The sequence below is a fragment of the Alosa pseudoharengus genome, unplaced genomic scaffold (assembly GCF_046254945.1).
Source record: "Alosa pseudoharengus isolate Yale_2024_CS ecotype anadromous, Long Island Sound unplaced genomic scaffold, YU_APseudo_1.1 YU_APseudo_1.1_scf_24, whole genome shotgun sequence".
NCBI lineage: Eukaryota > Metazoa > Chordata > Actinopteri > Clupeiformes > Clupeidae > Alosa > Alosa pseudoharengus.
The window spans coordinates 11,927,173-11,945,001 of NW_027468689.1; the positions used below are offsets into that span (position 1 = coordinate 11,927,173).

General features: G+C 41.4%; 3 protein-coding genes across 3 annotated transcripts in view; 2 read left to right on the forward strand and 1 right to left on the reverse strand.

Moving 5' to 3' along the window:
- cplane1 (ciliogenesis and planar polarity effector 1) overlaps nt 1-15,956 on the reverse strand; it is a 73,661-nt gene extending 57,705 nt beyond the window's left edge. Inside the window, exons 1-6 of the mRNA XM_076302460.1 lie at nt 15,323-15,956; nt 15,100-15,235; nt 14,894-15,013; nt 14,448-14,680; nt 13,897-14,003; nt 12,525-12,681 (exon numbers count right to left, since the gene is read on the reverse strand). Coding sequence (XP_076158575.1) covers nt 12,525-12,681; nt 13,897-14,003; nt 14,448-14,680; nt 14,894-15,013; nt 15,100-15,235; nt 15,323-15,403 — 834 coding nt within the window. The 5' untranslated portion in view covers nt 15,404-15,956. The remainder of the gene's footprint in view (nt 1-12,524; nt 12,682-13,896; nt 14,004-14,447; nt 14,681-14,893; nt 15,014-15,099; nt 15,236-15,322) is intronic.
- LOC143141931 (pepsin A-like) lies at nt 8,298-11,366 on the forward strand. Its single transcript, XM_076302612.1, has 9 exons — nt 8,298-8,618; nt 8,762-8,909; nt 9,022-9,139; nt 9,294-9,412; nt 9,631-9,824; nt 10,184-10,300; nt 10,497-10,620; nt 10,864-10,962; nt 11,095-11,366. Exons 1-9 carry the CDS (start codon nt 8,563-8,565, stop codon nt 11,230-11,232), a joined length of 1,113 nt encoding a protein of 370 aa, XP_076158727.1. The 5' UTR covers nt 8,298-8,562; the 3' UTR covers nt 11,233-11,366.
- Nucleotides 15,957-16,709: 753 nt separating the features above from the next.
- ora5 (olfactory receptor class A related 5) lies at nt 16,710-17,762 on the forward strand. Its single transcript, XM_076302614.1, has 2 exons — nt 16,710-17,343; nt 17,446-17,762. Exons 1-2 carry the CDS (start codon nt 16,710-16,712, stop codon nt 17,760-17,762), a joined length of 951 nt encoding a protein of 316 aa, XP_076158729.1.
- The last annotated feature ends 67 nt before the right edge of the window (nt 17,763-17,829 follow it).

Consider the following 17,829-nt stretch of genomic DNA (forward strand, 5'->3'; position numbering starts at 1 on the left):
TACGTCCATGTTTAGTCCACATGAGGACTGGCATATATGTAAACTTTGACAAAATCATGTTGATTAAACGTAATTAAAGAATAACAGTTTGGTCTTACTTTGTGATACAAATACCACACATCTTTACAGTCAAGTGGGCAACTGACAACTGTTGCATGTTGCTTTGTTGAGTGTCAAACTCAGTGGTTCTCAAAGTGGGTCGGGAGACCCCTGGGGATCTATGAAATAATTTCCTTTGAATGAAAAAAAAAACATATCTATGATGATGTGATGAATTAGATGTGATCATCTAGATGAGGACCCTTTGCACCAATAAAACAAGCAAATTGTGTCTGTTGCTCCAAAATCACAATCACATCAATCTGTTATGAAAGACTTGAATCACTTCATTTAGGTCACAATGAACCATTCTTACTGCTGCTTAGCTTAACTGGCTTATTTGCCAGCAAGGTAGCTGATGAATGAGGAGAGTCGTCAGTCCACATTGCAAAATCCGAAGTTGCCAAAAGACCAAAGACTCCATTACAGGTACTCAGCCTACTACCCAGGTAAAGGGGACAAGTAAAGGAACACTCTGCTATTCAGCCCTTTCAGCTGTTGTGTCTCCACTGCTTACAACAGCCGTGGCAGCCGTGGCCTACTGGTTAGCGCTTTGGACTTGTAACCGGAGGGTTGCCGGTTCGAACTCCGACCAGCAGGCACAGCTGAAGTGCCCTTGAGCAAGGCACCTACAGTAACCCCTCACTGCTCCCTAAGCGCCGCTGTTGTTGCAGGCAGCTGCGCCGGGATTAGTGTGTGCTTCACCTCACTGTGTGTTCACTGTGTGCTGAGTGTGTTTCACTAATTCACGGATTGGGATAAATGCAGAGACCAAATTTCCCCCACGGGATCAAAAGAGTATATATACTTATTAGGGCTGTCAAAATAACTGATTAATTTCGATTAACTAATTTGAGAAAAAATAATTGATTAAAAAAATTAGTGCAGATTAATCGATTCCGTATAACCTTTGACCCCGAGCCATTCTAGTCAGTAAAAATTAGACTGTAAAATGAAGGAGAGAGAAGAAAACGTGCTGCCTGGATCATTGATTGGAACATTTACTTTTTAAAAACGGCCTGATGGTGTTCATAAAAAATAGTGTTGAAAATAAAGTCCTCTGCAATGTCTGCAGCAAGGAATTTGCATATCACCGGAGTTCATCAACTCTATAGTCGCACATCAATGCAAAGAAATAAGTTTTGACATTGAGGGGAGTGTTAATTTATTTTCATTGTGTCCCCTAGGTTATATCTGTGGCCTGAAATGCCTTGTATGTGAAAAAAAAACTTCTTCCCGAAGCACTTTTGAATTTATTTCCTCAGCATATTAGATCATATCATAGATTATTATGGCAATTAATTGAACAGTGAAAATAATAATAAAAGAGTTTTTGAACTTTAATGTCACTAATGCTGATTATTCAATGATTCATTTGAATTTAAATATTTAAAATACTTTCACAGCAAAAAATATATATGCGATTAATTTAGATTAATTAATCACAGAGTATGTAATTAATTAGATACATTTTTTTAATTGATTGACAGCCCTAATACTTATACTTATACATACTACAAGACCTACAGGACCAACTCCTGCGCTCGATGGTGTTTTAAGCCCCCACCATCGACTTCAAGGCAGCGCTGCGACATCAAGGCACTTAACCTTAACTCTAACCCTTGCCTAACCCTAGTGCCTTCCATGCAGCGCTGCCTGGAACACGACGTTGGGGGCTTAAAAGAAACAACTCATGCAGCCTTTGCTCAGTAATCGCGACGCTAATTAGATCATTCGCAATGAGGCAAATTCTCCTATGTGCGTAAGGATGCGTAAGTTAACAACAGTGTGTGACTAAGCGCGTGTCAGCCTGCGTGCATTCTGTCCTTCACCTAAGTCTGTCATTTATGTGCCATGGAGACAGTTACGCATTTGGGAAGAGATACACCAAAATCCGGGTGTTTATTATGTATACAACTCTTGCGCGCATTCTGCCACTGACTTCAGAACTTTTCCACGCGGGACACGGAAGAAAGTAAAGGAGGAATGAATGAATAAACAGTAAAATGCCAGGAGTAAAGAATAAAGGAGTAAAATGCCAACTGTGCTTCTGATATTCTCCTGATCTCTTCACATATTGAATTAATGAATTTATCCTGCTCTTTATGTCTGACACTGGATTATTTGACTGTTTTTTTTCGTGTATCAGCTGATTTCAAGGAGGTGAGGTTTCCTCTGCTTGCGGGAGTTTAAAAGACTGTCTTGCCATAACCTTGGACTTGTGGATTATTATTGCTGTGAATTCTTCTTCTTTTTGGACTGATTGAAGATTCAGAGTTTTGTTACTTTTTCCGTCTTGTATAATGGACTGAATGCAGCACCTGGTGTGTTTTTTTCTTTTTTGTGTGCCAAGTCTGAGGCGTTTGGACAATAAACTCTGGCCTGCGGGCTTATTTCTCTCTCTCTTTCATTTTCTCACCTTCACAAAAGCACTTAAATAAATCTAAGCATTATAGACACTCGAGCTGAGGTTGTTATAACGTGAATTCATCCCATAGACAACTTTGTTCGAATCTGTCCATTACTTTCCAACTTCACCAAAGTCATCCATACACTTGCGCAGACACCTGCACTATTGTTGAGCAACAATTATTGTTTATATTCTCCTGTCTCTGATTCGTTTCTAATGGTGGCTGGTATTGTTATGCCAGTCTCTCTACTGTAGGTGTCAGTCTACAGCTTCGATGGCATAGATAAATTGATATTACTAGTGCAGTGCCCGTTCAAACATGCTATTCCTGTAGAAAACCCGTAGCCCAATTACATGCCTGCAGGTATGCCTGCTTTAAAAATAGGATGATGGGGAAAAACATAATTCAAAGCATTAAATAATGAATACTGAATATTGAATGACACTTTACTTGACAGTATCGACATAAGAGTGACATGATACTGTCATGACACATAAAACCTAACCCTAATCCTATAACCCCAACCAACTTTTTTTTAGATTTTTAAAAAAAAATCTTTTAATAAATTCTAGACTTTAAAGAGGAAAGGGACCATCCAACTTGTTATTACTACACGGTTCAAATGCGAACACGTTTAATGGTATAGGGGTATATTAGCGCCTATGATGATGCTGAAAGATGTACAGGTTTTGGGCAACATTTGCGATTGTTCAGACATTTTTTTTTACTGGGAAGACCTTGAATATTTTAGAAAAACAATGTCAAACTACATTCTGCACATATTACAAGAGTGACACAACACTGTTATGAACACATGACACTGTCATGACACATGAAACCTAACCCTAATCCTATAACCCCAACCCTAACTTGTTATGACAAAAACCGTATGTCACTTAATAACAGAAGTGTTATGTCATAAACGTTTATGACTTGTTTATGACACATTCATGATGACAGTGTCATGTCACTCTTATGTCGACCCTGTCAAGTAAAGTGTAACCTGAATATTTTATTATAAAACATTAGCCTAAAATAAATGTGCAGTGAGCAGAATTTCGGCATGGCTGCATTTGACATTTTTTACATATCAAAATGACATAAGCCTAACAGCTGTTTTGATTTAAGGCTATATGTTTATTGTTTAACCAGTTGAATAACTTCATGATAGAGAAGACAAACAATTTTGTGGAATGATGCATCATCCTATGAAATTTGCAGTGATGTAACTCAAAAACAATCTCTGGTAGCCTATAAGTGACATAACAATTTGTTTGCCACTCGTTGTCTGGAGCTGATCAAAATGTCATAAGCCTAAAGCCTCGATGTAAGGTAAAATGTTTAGCCTATTCAATAAATTAATGATATAGAAGACAAACCATTTTGTAGAAAGATGCATCATCATATGACAGTGTTGTAGTAGCCTACTCCGAGTCATGAGCTAAATTTAGAGACTCGTGACTTGACTTGGACTTGAGCACTGAATGACTCGAACTTGGACTCGGACTCATGCATTCGCACTCGTAATGACTCTTCAAGGACTCAACTTTTTTTTGTAATATATCGGCTATAATTGTAGTATGTCATTAGGCTATAATTTGCTATATGATTTTAATATATAAATTATTTGTAATACAAATTTTAGTGCAAGTGAACGTTAGGCTACTGCTTCGTGTCATACTGTACATTGCAAGTCACGTCACGTTAACTTTAACACCAAAATGCCTGGAGACATGGCCGCCGCCATTTCAATGTAGTATTGCCAGGCAATACTAGTGCTCATACATGACATGACATAACCTAAGATTACACTCAGCCTAGGCTAAACATCAGACACTGCTGCTGGACCGCGCCAATAGCTGATCTTCGTGACTTGGTGAACAGTGTTTTTCCTGACTGACGCGAGAAGCGAGGTTCATTCATTTTCATTTGGGGCGTGCCCTGCCGTAACCTGACTCTCGCCAGATGAATTTCGTTCTGCCTAGCTCTGCCTAGCTCCACTCACATCCATCTGGGATCGGTTCCGTTGAGAGTGATTTCGGCACAAGATTGTATGGTAGAGCCAATCAGGACACAGGGCGGGAGTTTCATAGATGTGACGTAGCGTAGAAGTGACTGTGAGACTGTTCTCAGCGTCACGGGTTGGCTTCGGTGTGAGTGGTTGAAGTAGCACGTCAATAGATGACGGACAAGTGGCTTATCCAATCTTATGCAAGGATTTTTTAATAAGGCCCAGCCTTCTGAAGCACCACTGCAATGGATCGATCCCAGATGGATGAGTGGAGCTAGGCGGAACGAAATTCATCTGGCGAAAGTCCTGCCGTGCTTCTGTCTGTTAATTTGCAGCAGGCTATTATCGGATCGAAGGAAAAATAAACTAAAAGTTTCCCCGATCAAGATATAGCATACTTCTTAATTTTGGTGTCATAGAGGCATAACATTAAATTGTAGCCTAGTAGAGTGTCCATGTAGAGTGTCAATGTATGTGTCTGCGCAAGTGAAACTGACAAACTGAACCTCTCGTGGGTAGGCCAGGAATGAAGTGGATTACTGCTACTGTTCAAACAAGCGATTTGATAGCCTAATCCATTGCACGAAAAAAAGGAAATAGCAAATTGTTCTATTTCTAACAGGTGAATATAGATAGATAGATAGATAGATAGATAGATAGATAGATAGATAGATAGATAGATACTTTATTGATCCCCAGGGGAAATTCAAGGCAAGGCAATATCTGTCAAGGCAAGATCATAGCAAATATAGCCTATGGCGATGGCAGCTTAAAAAAACCCAAAAACATTTATTTCACTCCTCTCACTGAAATGAACGTAGAATGTGCCCTGTTGCGCAAAGATATTAATTGCAGATGATCTGCATCTCCGTTAACCGAAAGCTAGTTTTCATCTCCATTGTTGACGTGAAATATGTCTCCATAGTGTCAGTGAAGAGATAACATTATGCAGTTGCAGGTAGCCAATATTCACGTCACCGGAGTCAGAAAGAAGCTCCCAAGACGGGCCCTGCTTTGTTAGGTATTTCTGTCCCTCCCAAACTGCGCTAAAATTGTGTAGGCTATTTAACAGCCAGAATTTAAAAAAACTCAACTCAACTCGGACACTGGGGACTCGAACCTGGACTCCGACTCGAGGCATAGTGAGTTGACTACAACACTGTCATATGATATTTGCAAGGATGTGACTCCTTGAGGTTGAAAAAATGAGCTTGTTGTCTTCCTCTCATACCTCCTTTCCATATCACCACTGTAGGATTTTTTAGGGGTATTTTTTGTTTCAGCTCTGTAGAAGTTCTTGAAAATAGTCTTTTTATGTGTCCGTTACGGCAGTGTAGACACGCACAAACGGCCGAGACCCTGTAAATCTACGCCTGAGTTCCTGTAGGAGGAAATTCTAGATTCTAGACTTTAAAGAGGAAAGGGACCATCCAACTTGCAATTACTACACGGTTCAAATGCGAGGACGTATAAAGGTATAGATAGATAGATACTTTATTGATCCCCAGGGGAAATTCAAGGAAATATAGGTATAGGGGTGTATTAGTGCCTACGACAATGCTGAAAGATGTACAGGTTTGTGATCATTCAGACATTTTTTTTTACTGGGAAGACCTTGAATATTTTAGGAAAACAATACAAAAAGGACCCTTTTCCTGATATTCATACACTACCTGTATATTGAGTGCTTTACTAAGCTTCAGCTGTGAGTCTCAGATGTCCATCATGCATTTTTGTGTTATAGAGACATATAGCTACTGTATCAGAAAATATCAATAAAGTTTTGTGCCCTCAGTTGGCACCGATCAGCCCAAAATGGGCCTCTGGCTCATGGACTATCAACATTCAACAAAGCTTGTCTAGATCCTTTCCCTTTCCTGATATCTTTATCTAAGCTGTTCCTAATTAGTAACTCAAGACATTGACATTACTTGTTTGACATTGACTTGTGTTTGAGGGTTCAAAGAGATAGAAAAATGTTATCATGGACAGATTAATTGTTGATAACCTTTATGAGTCAATGAGAACTGCTAGTTATTTGGGGCAGCCGTGGCCTACTGGTTAGCACTTTATTGATCCCCAAGGGGAAATTCAAGATCATCTCCAAGTGAAAATCATATTATACACAATGCTGGCAATGCTGCATGCTGGCAATTAGCATCCTAGTTTATCTTACTTACATTGAGTTGACTGTGGCTTAATCCACAGATGTGGTGAAGCACTGTTTCGTTATGGTTTGCTAAGGAGTAACCCTTTGCTTAAAATAGTGGAGAGCTGGGATATGAGAACATTGTGTATCGCGGAGTGATTTATTATTAGCTGTGCAAAGTCTGAGTTGAAATGTCCAGGGATATTCCAACTCATGGAACGTCTCTCGGGCAATCAGAAACAAATAAATAGCTCCATAGAACCCAATTGTTGTATAATATATCTGTTATCAGTCATACTTGAGGCTTTGAAATTAGTTATAGTTTTTATCGTTATTAGTGTTTCATTGGTATTTGCCGTTACTGTGTGTAGGGAATGGGAAAGACCACTGTGCATGCTCACATTCTAAACTGCCCCATTCTGTATCCAGTAAACAGAGTTGCAGATACCCCATCCTTCTGTGTGTGTGTGCACTTCATTCATCTTGTCCTGTCCATTCAACTGGTCCTAACCACTTGACAACTGCTACATATATACAGGTCATGTAGCCTACATGGTCTACAGCAGATCTACAAAGATTTGTTTGACATGGATTGGCTTCATGGATTTTTCTTTTTCTACATGACCTGTATATCTAGTGCTGGCTAGATATATAGAAAATTTGGCCAAGCCCATCTTCATAATTATTCAGCTGCCAGATGGCTTAGAACTCCAGGTGCCAGGTGTTCGCAATCAAGAGTCTGGCAGTTAGAGCTGTGATGTCATAATGGGTCAACATTCCGCCATTCATTTCAATGGCAAAAAAAGAACAAGGGGTAGTCACAACATTTATACAAGCAGGATACACCGGTTCGGGCCTGAATTTGTAGAGTTGGAGCCGTGTCGATAGCTCAAATGCTCTAGGAGCAGTAGTGGTGCCAAAAAACAATGGAAAAGAATAACAAGTACACTTAAGAAGAACAATTGCTTCGCCATGCTGTGGGTTTGATCAAGCCCACTAATTATTCCAAATTCCTTAAATAAATGAATATTTCTAATATTTCCAATTTTCAGACCCCCTATATTTTGTCCACAAACTCTATTATGTCCAAAAGTTCTTCAGAGGTCTTAACAAAAAGCCCACAAGCTCTCAACAAAAATTAACTTAAGTTGTATGTAGACGTACTAAAAGGGTCCCTTAAGAAAACATTTGGCAATCACTTTCAACAGTCAAACAAAGGCAATTCAGTGGCCAACAAATAACGGAAAATCATAATGGCTGACTGATATCATGAAAGGAAAGAATAGTGACATCAGCCGTTGTGTTAAGGAGATATAAGGAGTCAAGCTAACTTAACAAAAATGCTACAACAAAGAAAATGCTAGTTTGCACCAATAAAAGCTTGAACGCATGCAACATGTCTTTTGCCAATTCTATGGTGTCTTGTGGCAATCTCACACTCCATTTTCTGGTCCAGACCAGAGAACTACACAGTGCATAGCCTGTGTAGCCAGTGAGTTTTCTGGCGTTGCCCATCTACCATCACAATTAATTTGAAGGAAAAAAAAGAAAAAAGAATGAAAGTTGAAGAATTCCTGCACACTGTCAAATCATACTCTTAAATAATAGTTAAATTAAACCCTTAACATACAACACAACAGCAACACACAATGATGACTTATTCTCTCCTGAAAAGTAAGAAACATAAAAAAAAACAATGAAATCGCTGACATTGTCAAAGGACACACATCATATATGTTCCATTTGCTATCAGACGCATGATATGAGGTCAGGTTGCTTTATCAGACTGATTAAAAAAGCAAACTGAACTGGGGGCCACGCATATAAAAAGGGACAGGTTCTACCGATGCTTCACTCAGCTCCCGGTGAAGGTTTTGAGCAGAACAACAATCATGAAGGCTGCCATTATCCTGTGTGCCGTGCTGGCACTCTCCGAGTGCATGGTCAGGTCAGTAACTTGTGTTCTTCCATTCCTTAAGTGTTGTGCCCAAAGACGCCTAATGCCTAGCAGTACAGAAAGCTACAACAAACTATAGAAAGGCTGATGCATGGCTCCGTGTTGAGATTTGGGTCTCTCTTTCTCTTTCCAAGGATCCCTCTGAACAAGGGGAAGACCGCCAGGGAGAAGCTGGAGGAGCAGGGCCTGTGGGAGGAGTACAGCAAGAAGTACCCCTACAGGCCCTTTGCCAAGTTCGGCAGCTATGCTGTGGGCAACGAGCAGATGACCAACGACGCTGACGTAAGCCAACAATCTCATCTGAACAACAGTTCACCATTTCCAATGAATAGGAATTCTGTTATTGGGTCTGAACAGACTGGAAACCTCACATTTGCCATGTTCTCCCACACAGCTGGCCTACTACGGTGTGATCTCCATTGGAACCCCCCCTCAATCCTTCAGAGTGATTTTTGACAGTGGCTCGTCCAACCTCTGGGTGCCCTCTGTGTACTGCAGCAGCACTGCCTGCAGTATGTATAGAGTTCCCTCAGCTATATACTGATTAATGAAATAGTAAACCAGAAATTGTGTAAAGATGAAAATCAAATGCAGTTTGAAGTTAACCATCAACAACAAACATAGTAATGACGTGTTTCATTTAACCAAATAATTGTTCTCTTTTAGACAACCATCAGAAATTCAACCCCAGCCAGTCCTCTACCTTCAAGAATTCTGGACAATCCCTGCAGATCCAATATGGAACTGGCAGTATGACTGGATTCCTGGGCTATGACACCGTTGCTGTGAGTGTTGTGAAAAATGACTACAATCCTGTGTTACAGTATCATACAGCATATAAACAAAATATTCAGCAAGAAATTAAGAAATATTTGCAATTTCATCTAAGAACTGCGAGAGTTTGACAACTACTGAGAGGTAAACTACTCACAAAGTTGAAATTACCCAAACTCTCCAACCATCTAAAACATCACAAAAGCTTCCTGTAATTTGTTCTTGCTAGGTTGGAGGTATCCAGGTGCCAAACCAGATCTTTGGACTGAGCCAGACTGAGGCTCCCTTCATGGCTCAGATGCAGGCTGATGGTATCCTGGGCCTGGCCTACCAAAGCCTGGCTGCCTCCGGAGCTCAGCCCGTTTTCTACAACATGGTCCAGCAGGGCCTGGTGCAGAACTACTTCTCCGTTTACCTGAGCAGGTACTAACAACAAAACTAAAACCCTACAATCCTGAAAACAGCAAGGGACTCCTCGTGCTAATGGTGCATTCCATTTGTACTCGCAAGTAATTTTCCGAGACATTTCTTTGAGTTGCAAACAGAACTCCCTGAATATTCCGACTCGTCAGTTCCTTCAAACTCAGACTACCCAGAGTTCAGACAACTGAAACGCAGCATAATCATCAGTTTCAATACAGGCCTCGATCTCTGTGACAGATGTTCGAACCTTTGTCAGTGTGTTTCTTGAAAGTAGCTGATGTTAGGAAAGTAGCTGATGTTATGAAAGTAGCTGATGTTATGAAAGTAGCTGATGTTCTGACATTTACATTTCCGCACAGCAACTCAGAATCCGGCAGTGAGGTTACCTTCGGTGGTTATGATCCCAACCACTTCACCGGCAGCGTTGCCTGGATTCCCCTGTCCTCTGAGACCTACTGGCAGATCACTGTTGACAGGTACACTAATAAATGTATGGGTAATAAATATATATGTAATGCAAGCCCTGCTTACACAAAGCAGCGAGAAGTAACTTTTTAGGGGCCAACATGTTCACATAAATGAGCCTCAAAACAGTTGGAATTAATATATAAATGATGTTGTAGTATTGTTGTGTAATGCAGTGGGTATTAATCAGAGTTTTTCTGATTGCAGTGTGACCATCAATGGTCAAACTGTTGCTTGCAATGGTGGATGTCAGGCAATTGTGGACACTGGCACTTCTATGCTCGTTGGACCCACCAGTGACATTTCAAACATGAACAACGCAGTCGGTGGTGTAAGTATAACCAAGAGCTTAAGCACTATTCTAAGTTATCGTGTATAAATGTGAATAAATAATAAAAATAAAAAAGCTGTTAAAAAGCTTTATAACAGTTGCCCTACAAAGCTTACAAGCTATTGGTATTATGCATCCATATTCATCACAATTCAACATTCGACAACATTCCTCTAGCTTTAAATTTTCACCCAACCGAAAATGCTTTTATTCGCTTAAGTAAATACTTCTGTCTGGTCACAGGCCTCGGTTCAATGCGGCAACATCGGAAACATGCCTGACATTACTTTCAACATTAACGGAAATGCCTTCCCCCTCCCTGCATCTGCCTACGTCCGTCAGGTAAGCGCTGCTTTTAGAACAGACGTAACACTAAAAACTTTCTACACTATGGCTGCTAGGTTGTATAAAGGGCTGTAGGAAATACTGTGGCATGGTGAATGTTTGACATTTTCTGAATCTCATTCTCTGCAGTCCAACTACTACGGCTGCAGCACTGGATTTAGCGGAAGTGGAGACAGCCTCTGGATCCTGGGCGATGTCTTCATTAGAGAGTACTACACCATCTTTGACATGGGCGCCAACATGGTTGGTCTGGCCCAGGCTGTGTAAAATGTTGAGTTTTGGTTGTGACAGAACAATATGATCACTTGCAGCTGTAATGACGTTTTTAACAACATTTGCTACCTAATGAAAGTATATATAGAAAGTAATAGTGTCTCATGCTGAAAGAACATCTTGGCTATTTACATTCATGTAAATACATACATATATGTAAACTGAGAAAAAACGGTGCTGATTAAAAGCAATTAAAGCATAACAGTTTGGTCTTACTTTGTGATGCACATACCACACATCTTTGCAGTCAAGTGGCTAACTGACAACTGTTGTTTGTTTTGAGTGTCTAAAGAAGTAGACAGTAAGTCTGGGACAGAAGCTGGACAATAGTTTGCTAAAAATCTTAATAAGGAGGCAGGTCTTGTGTCCATGTCCCAAGTCCAAGTCAAACTACCTTAAAATAGTGTTTTCTCCTACTATTGAACTGAGAAGGCAGAAGTTCTAGCCTCATCCATTCAATAATTCCATCAGCCTTTCAATGGGTTATAGAACTTTATTACACAGCTCTTCATAATGCATCAGAATGCTTCATTCACTGGAATGGGCCTTCCCAACTATTCCTCGATAACAGACCATTGCTAAGTATAACAGACCGCTGTCAAGGAAAATTAGTTTTGTGCTTCTAATTCACGTCTTTCATATTACTCCGCAAGTAGTCCGGTGACGGGCGTATCAGAAGATTCTGATGAACTTTAGCTTTGAAACATCGCTATTTTACTTAGCCTGCTGTCATCCATCTAGCTTAAAGCCACCTCTGTCATATTCTACAATGTTACTATGTTCTGAACGTTTGCATTTTACAGCTCGGATGCAACGTGACAGTTCATATAAACTTCACAACGAGTTCAGCGAATTAATATACAAGTGTGATACGGGCAAAAAAATGGATCTACTTTATAGGTGTGCAAATAACATACGGTTAATGGTCGTTCTAAATTACTTAGGACAATGGGAAATTCAACCAAGCAGTGGAATAATGGAAAATAAGTCCCTTCAGGATGAAACAAGACCATCCTGTTCACCTGTTGTGACTAGTGACAAATTCCCATGCCCCTGCAGTGAGGGGTGCTATGGAATAAAACTCCAAACCAGCATGAGGATGGGCAAGAGGCCTTGATCTCCAAGACAACAACTAATCAACAATATCAAATCTGACAACATATGCGGCGATAGAGACAGAAATTAAAGGGAAAGGATGATGGCACACTTCGTCCATCTTCACAGTGTCCTATATTTCTGGTGTACCTTAACAGCAAGTACTTAAGTATATACTGAAGGTAGCTTACCCTGGGGTCCTTCTGGTTGATGATAATGGCCAGCAGCAGACCATCAGGAGAGAGCGATGACACCAGTGCTCCCCGGGACTTCACAGGGCAACAGGGAGTGGCTAGCTGGCCCAGGGGGTACGTCTTTGTCACCCAGAGTACGTCATATCCCACAGGACTGAGAATCAAGCAAAATTCTACGTCAGAAACTAGCAAATAAGAGAAAAAAACAATGCAAGTTGCTTAAATGAAAAGCAGTAATGACTTTTAACAATATGGACTTAATACAGTGATAAGGACCTTTAACATAAAACTAGCAAATTAACAGACTTGCCTTGAACACACCAAAACCACCACACTCAGTTCACAGTATCAGTTCACTCTCAGTTCAGATAATGTTCCATACACATATTAAAATATTTGCATGGTTCTGAGGCAATGAAATTATAACCAGTCCTTCCTATAGCCCAGGGGTATTCAATTAAACTTCAGCAGGGATACGTTACAGAAAATGTCCTCAAGCAAACGTCCAGAGCCTAGTTGCATTAATGTTTAATTTAGTCAACAGTGAAATCAAATAAGTAGCCTCGGAAGGCAACATTTTAAATGAGGAGAATTAGGAATAAAAAAAAAAAGAGTATTAAGATCTTAAGGTAAAATTGGACTTGGGCTGAGACAAGAGGAGGGATATTCCGCAGCTGGTTCCTCAAACCTCTCCAACAACAATCAGCACAGTACATTGTTGGACAGTAAATTAATGTGTTGACTGTTAAAATTCTGGTGGGTGTATAATTTTGCCCTCTTAAATCATAAATGTTCTGTGCCCTCAGCTCACTGTTGAATAAGTAGCCTATGCTTGCTCAAAAGATTTGTGCTATGTCTAATAGTGGTGTTTCACATTGGCGCTTTTAATAATCGCTACGGTCTCAGAACATATGAGGATCTGAAAACATGTAAGGGTCAGTTCAATCATTATTAACAGCCCTGTTCTCGCTGTTTAGCTTTCTCCTCTTTAAGCAAGCCATGATTTGAAATACTTAACTTATTCATCTGACTGTTTCTCGTCTCATCTCCTCTCCTCTTTTGCTTTCCCTGTCAGGCTGTCAGTGAGTCTCTTCACCATCGCAACTTCACTCACTGACTCAACGTTACCAGAATGCACAGATTTGATTGGCTGAGTAGCAGCAAGCGAGATGATGGTTCCTAAAGCTACTGAAGTTAATGCTGTTATTGTTATACCAGAACATTTCTATTTTTATTTGAAATGATCAGTGAAAATCAAAATAATTGAGATTATGGGTGCGGGTCGCATCAAGGTCCAGATCCAGTCCGCCTATTAGTGACCCCTGCTCTCTGAAACTCACTGACAACACCTGAGCCTATCACTGCCTACCTGAGCTTTCTATCCACTCCTTCATCCCACTGAAGCTTCAGGAAGGTGATGCTCAGCTGCTCTCCAACGCAGAACACGAAGGCAATCAAGCAAACATCTCCAAGAACCTGGCCAGGGACACAACAAACATCACAGACATCTCCGTACAAATTTATCTGGCACATACAATGACACAACGGTCATGTAATGTTCAATATTCATGTTTATAAATAAATATAAATATAAATATAAATATAAATAACTAGAAAGTAGACAAAGGAAGGTTCTCTGCGCTTATGTCGTTTAGCGACAATCCGATGCAACCAGGCCAGGACAGACACTTTAGAAAGAAGGAGAGGGACGCCGGTGCAGCTCAGATGTCTTCTTAATTTTCTTTATTATTTACTAAAAGGTGCAAAACATCATTAACTTTGACTTTGACTAACGTTTCGATGACTCTGATGAAGATGTGACTACACACCGAAACGCTACAAACTAGACAATTTGTTTGTAAGGGCTTCACAACATTTCTAGTACCCCTGTATAATCTGATTGGCTACCGTGTTTATTACCTGACTCTGGATGAACAAACTGTGGCAGATTGCTTCCTTATCAGCGATAGACGGGAAAGCCGCGTTAGACGGGGCGTGGACCTGACTCCAGCGTCCACTGACTGTGGCCCCACGAACCGCGCTGAGCTCCAGGGGAGACGTACACTCCCACAGAAGCACCTGTCCCGAGAGGGCCAGCAGAAGCACTCGATGGCCATCCCCTGAAACCTGCAGAATGAGGGGTACTCCATTCTCTACACAAACAAACAAAAAGACAAACACACACACAGAGTTTGTGTCTTCAATCTTGATTCTATCTATGATGTTTTACATGCTTTAACTTGTTCCAAAAGCAAAGCCACCAAAGGGGATAGACCTGTACAACATGAATTGCGATGCTCCAAGGCAACAGTAAAACATATACAAACATACTGTGTGGAGACACACACACACACACACACACACACCTTTGACTGCAGTCAACTGATGAATCACATCTGGCACTGGAGCGCTTGTCTTGAATAAGTCTGTGTCTTTACTCCACAGAAACAGATCTCCAGAAGTAAGCACCCCTGCCAACCACATACCTGCCAGAGTAATAAGGACAACTTAGGCTTATACAAACCACGTCTGAATCAATGTGGGAGGCTACGGCTAGAGTTAATCTACTAACCATTTGGCGAGGTGGTCATTAGCACCACACTGGGGAGCACAGATTGCAGTTTTGGATTCTTTTTCTTAGTACGCCCGGTCACCAGGTTGACCTCGTTGATGCGGTTGTCATCTAAAAGGAAGACATTCTCCTTCTCCTGCAAGGAAACGATAACACCTCTCAATGACTCGTCTTAATACTAGTAACGATACTCTTGGTTATTAAGTAAAATAAGCAATCTTACCATTCCTAACCAGCAGAAGCGCGGCCATGGCTTCTTCCCTTTGATGCTGGATGAAAGCACCACTTCCAGCTTCAGCTCCATGTCCAGTTCCTCTATTAGAACAATTTTGACTCTCCCCTTCACCTCGTTTTATTACAGTATCCATTCAGGACAACAGTCTCCAAAGTGTTTACGAATGCTAGCCAATGTTTTGTCCATTTGGGGAGACCTAGACAGTGATGATACTTTAATTCAAGTTTAATCACTTAGCGTTCCTTTATGCCTGAGTACATGGCTGGATAACTAACTGAGGTGATGACCATGAGCTAGTTAACTCAATTATGTGAGCATAGTAAAGGCAACGATAACGTTATCAAATGTGTAATCTTTTGCTAACGTTAAACCATCAGTTAGCCTGGATGGCTAGCTGTCAGACATAATAGTTTGCCTTTACTACAACAAAGCTGGAGATATGTGGAAGCGTCTATAGATAAATATGGGTATTCAGAGTACCAAATACGATAAGTATTTTAGTCCCCGGTGTTATTTTTAGCATGCAAAGCAAACAGACCCTCTGACAGACCGACCGGGTAGCATTTGTTTGGAAATGGTCCTGTGATAATTGAATCGTTATCGTTACGTTAGCTAACGTAAACCTTTCTCCACAATGCTAATCTGCAGGAAAACATTTAGAATTGCCATATTGTTTAAAAAAAATCCACAAACAGCACAATATCACTTACCACGAACATTTGTTGTGAACCATTAGTTTTGTCTGTGAGCACAACCATAACACTGAACATTTCGAATCTCCCTCCGCTTCCGGGTACTCGGAAAGCAGATTCTATGGTGTGCTTCCTTCGCGGGGAAGCTACAGGGTTGCCTGGTAACTCAACTGGGACAGTGTGCTGACTTTTTTTTTCTTCAGCTGATGGATGGGGATGCCTACCTAACTACCTAACCTGTCTCTGAAGATTGCTCATTTCCAACAATTGTGTAAGGATAGAATATAAGACATGTAAATGAATACATTTCACCATTACATTAATAATTTATTTATTAAAATGTATTTTAATTTCATATTAAATTCATATTTAATTTCCTTGAAATTATCCCTTGTCCAGGGACCTGGAAGGGTTTGTTGATCATGATCATTACATTTTATGAGAGACCCTTAGGCCTACAGCACAGCGCCCTTGAAATTCGAAATTTCCCCCACCTTTTGCACCCTGCCCATGATCCTCAGGGGTGGCTTTCTCCTTGCTGGGTGTGGTTTCGTGTTAAATTATGTAGAAAACTGAAGGCTATATAGCATGACCTCTGGGGGTGACTTTGTCTGTTGGAAAGACTTCATGATTTATTTTTTACTGGGCTTTTGTCTGGGAAGTGCAACCCATCACGCTGAAGAATGGATGCAGATGAGTGGGTCGAGTCCTTCGCCAGATGTATCATGTGCTTACTGGGCATAGTGGGGAACAACTGGCTAATGTTCAGGTCATTACCAGGATCCAAGTCACAGTTGAAGACTAACGATGTCCTCCTTCTCAATCTTGCCGTGTCCAACCTCATCACCAACTACATGGTAGATCTACCCGATACCATATCTGACTTTGCTAAAAGCTGGTTCTTGGGTCTGACCTACTGCCGAATCTTCCGCTTCTGCGCTGACCTTTCGGAGACGAGCAGCATCTTCTCCACCCTCTTCATCAGCGTGTTCTGGAACCAGAAGCTGGTGGGCTCCCTGAAGCGCGGAGGGGCCCCGATCCGCCTGGATAACCTGCGTCTGGTTGCTGCCCTGTTAGGTGGAAGCTGGATGGTGGCTATCGTCTTCAGCATACCCCATCTCATCTTTGTCTCGGTGGATGAAGGAGACGAGGCAGACTGCATGGATAACTTTCCCTCTCCCATGGCGCACCAAGTCTACGACATCCTTTACCTGAGTTTAGCAAACGCCATTCCTATTGGTGGCATCGTCTTTGCGAGCATCCAGATTGTGGCCACCCTTCTGCAGAATCAGCAGCGCATTAAAGGAACAGGAGCCGGTGGAGCAGCGGCGCCATTGGCAGACAAGCCACAACAAGGAGCCCCAGATTCGTCTGGCCCAGGCCAAGCACCAGAGGACTCCAACTCTCAGCCACCTCCAGGTCCATCCACCATTTACACTGGCGCCCATGAAGGTCCTGTCCAGCAGCAACCACGGGTAGTGGTAGCACCCAAAGCACCAGCCAAAGGCGGCAGCAGTGGGTCTAGTGGCCAGGTGCGAGCCGCTAAGAGTGTGGTGGCGGTGGCCTCTGTCTTCCTGGTGTGTTGGCTCACACACCTTCTTCTCCGCATCACCAGCAACGTGAAGACGTCGGTGGTGGTGGTGGAGGTGGCGAGCTACATCGCGGCGTCCTACACCAGCATCATCCCCTACATCTTCTTGTACGGGGTGAAAAAACTCACCTGTACCTGTAGATAGTGAGATGGAAACAACTAGAACAGCCTATTGGGCAAAAATAATCATGCATAAATAATAAAATGTAATA

Bases quoted from the DNA above. Each gene is read 5' to 3' on its own strand.
- LOC143141931 (XM_076302612.1), top strand. From the start codon at position 8,563: ATGAAGGCTGCCATTATCCTGTGTGCCGTGCTGGCACTCTCCGAGTGC. The intron at 9,825-10,183 runs GTACTAACAACA...ATTTCCGCACAG, and splicing joins TTCTCCGTTTACCTGAGCAG to CAACTCAGAATCCGGCAGTG. The intron at 10,621-10,863 runs GTAAGTATAACC...GTCTGGTCACAG, and splicing joins TGAACAACGCAGTCGGTGGT to GCCTCGGTTCAATGCGGCAA.
- ora5 (XM_076302614.1), top strand. From the start codon at position 16,710: ATGGATGCAGATGAGTGGGTCGAGTCCTTCGCCAGATGTATCATGTGC. The intron at 17,344-17,445 runs GTGGAGCAGCGG...AGCCACCTCCAG, and splicing joins CATTAAAGGAACAGGAGCCG to GTCCATCCACCATTTACACT.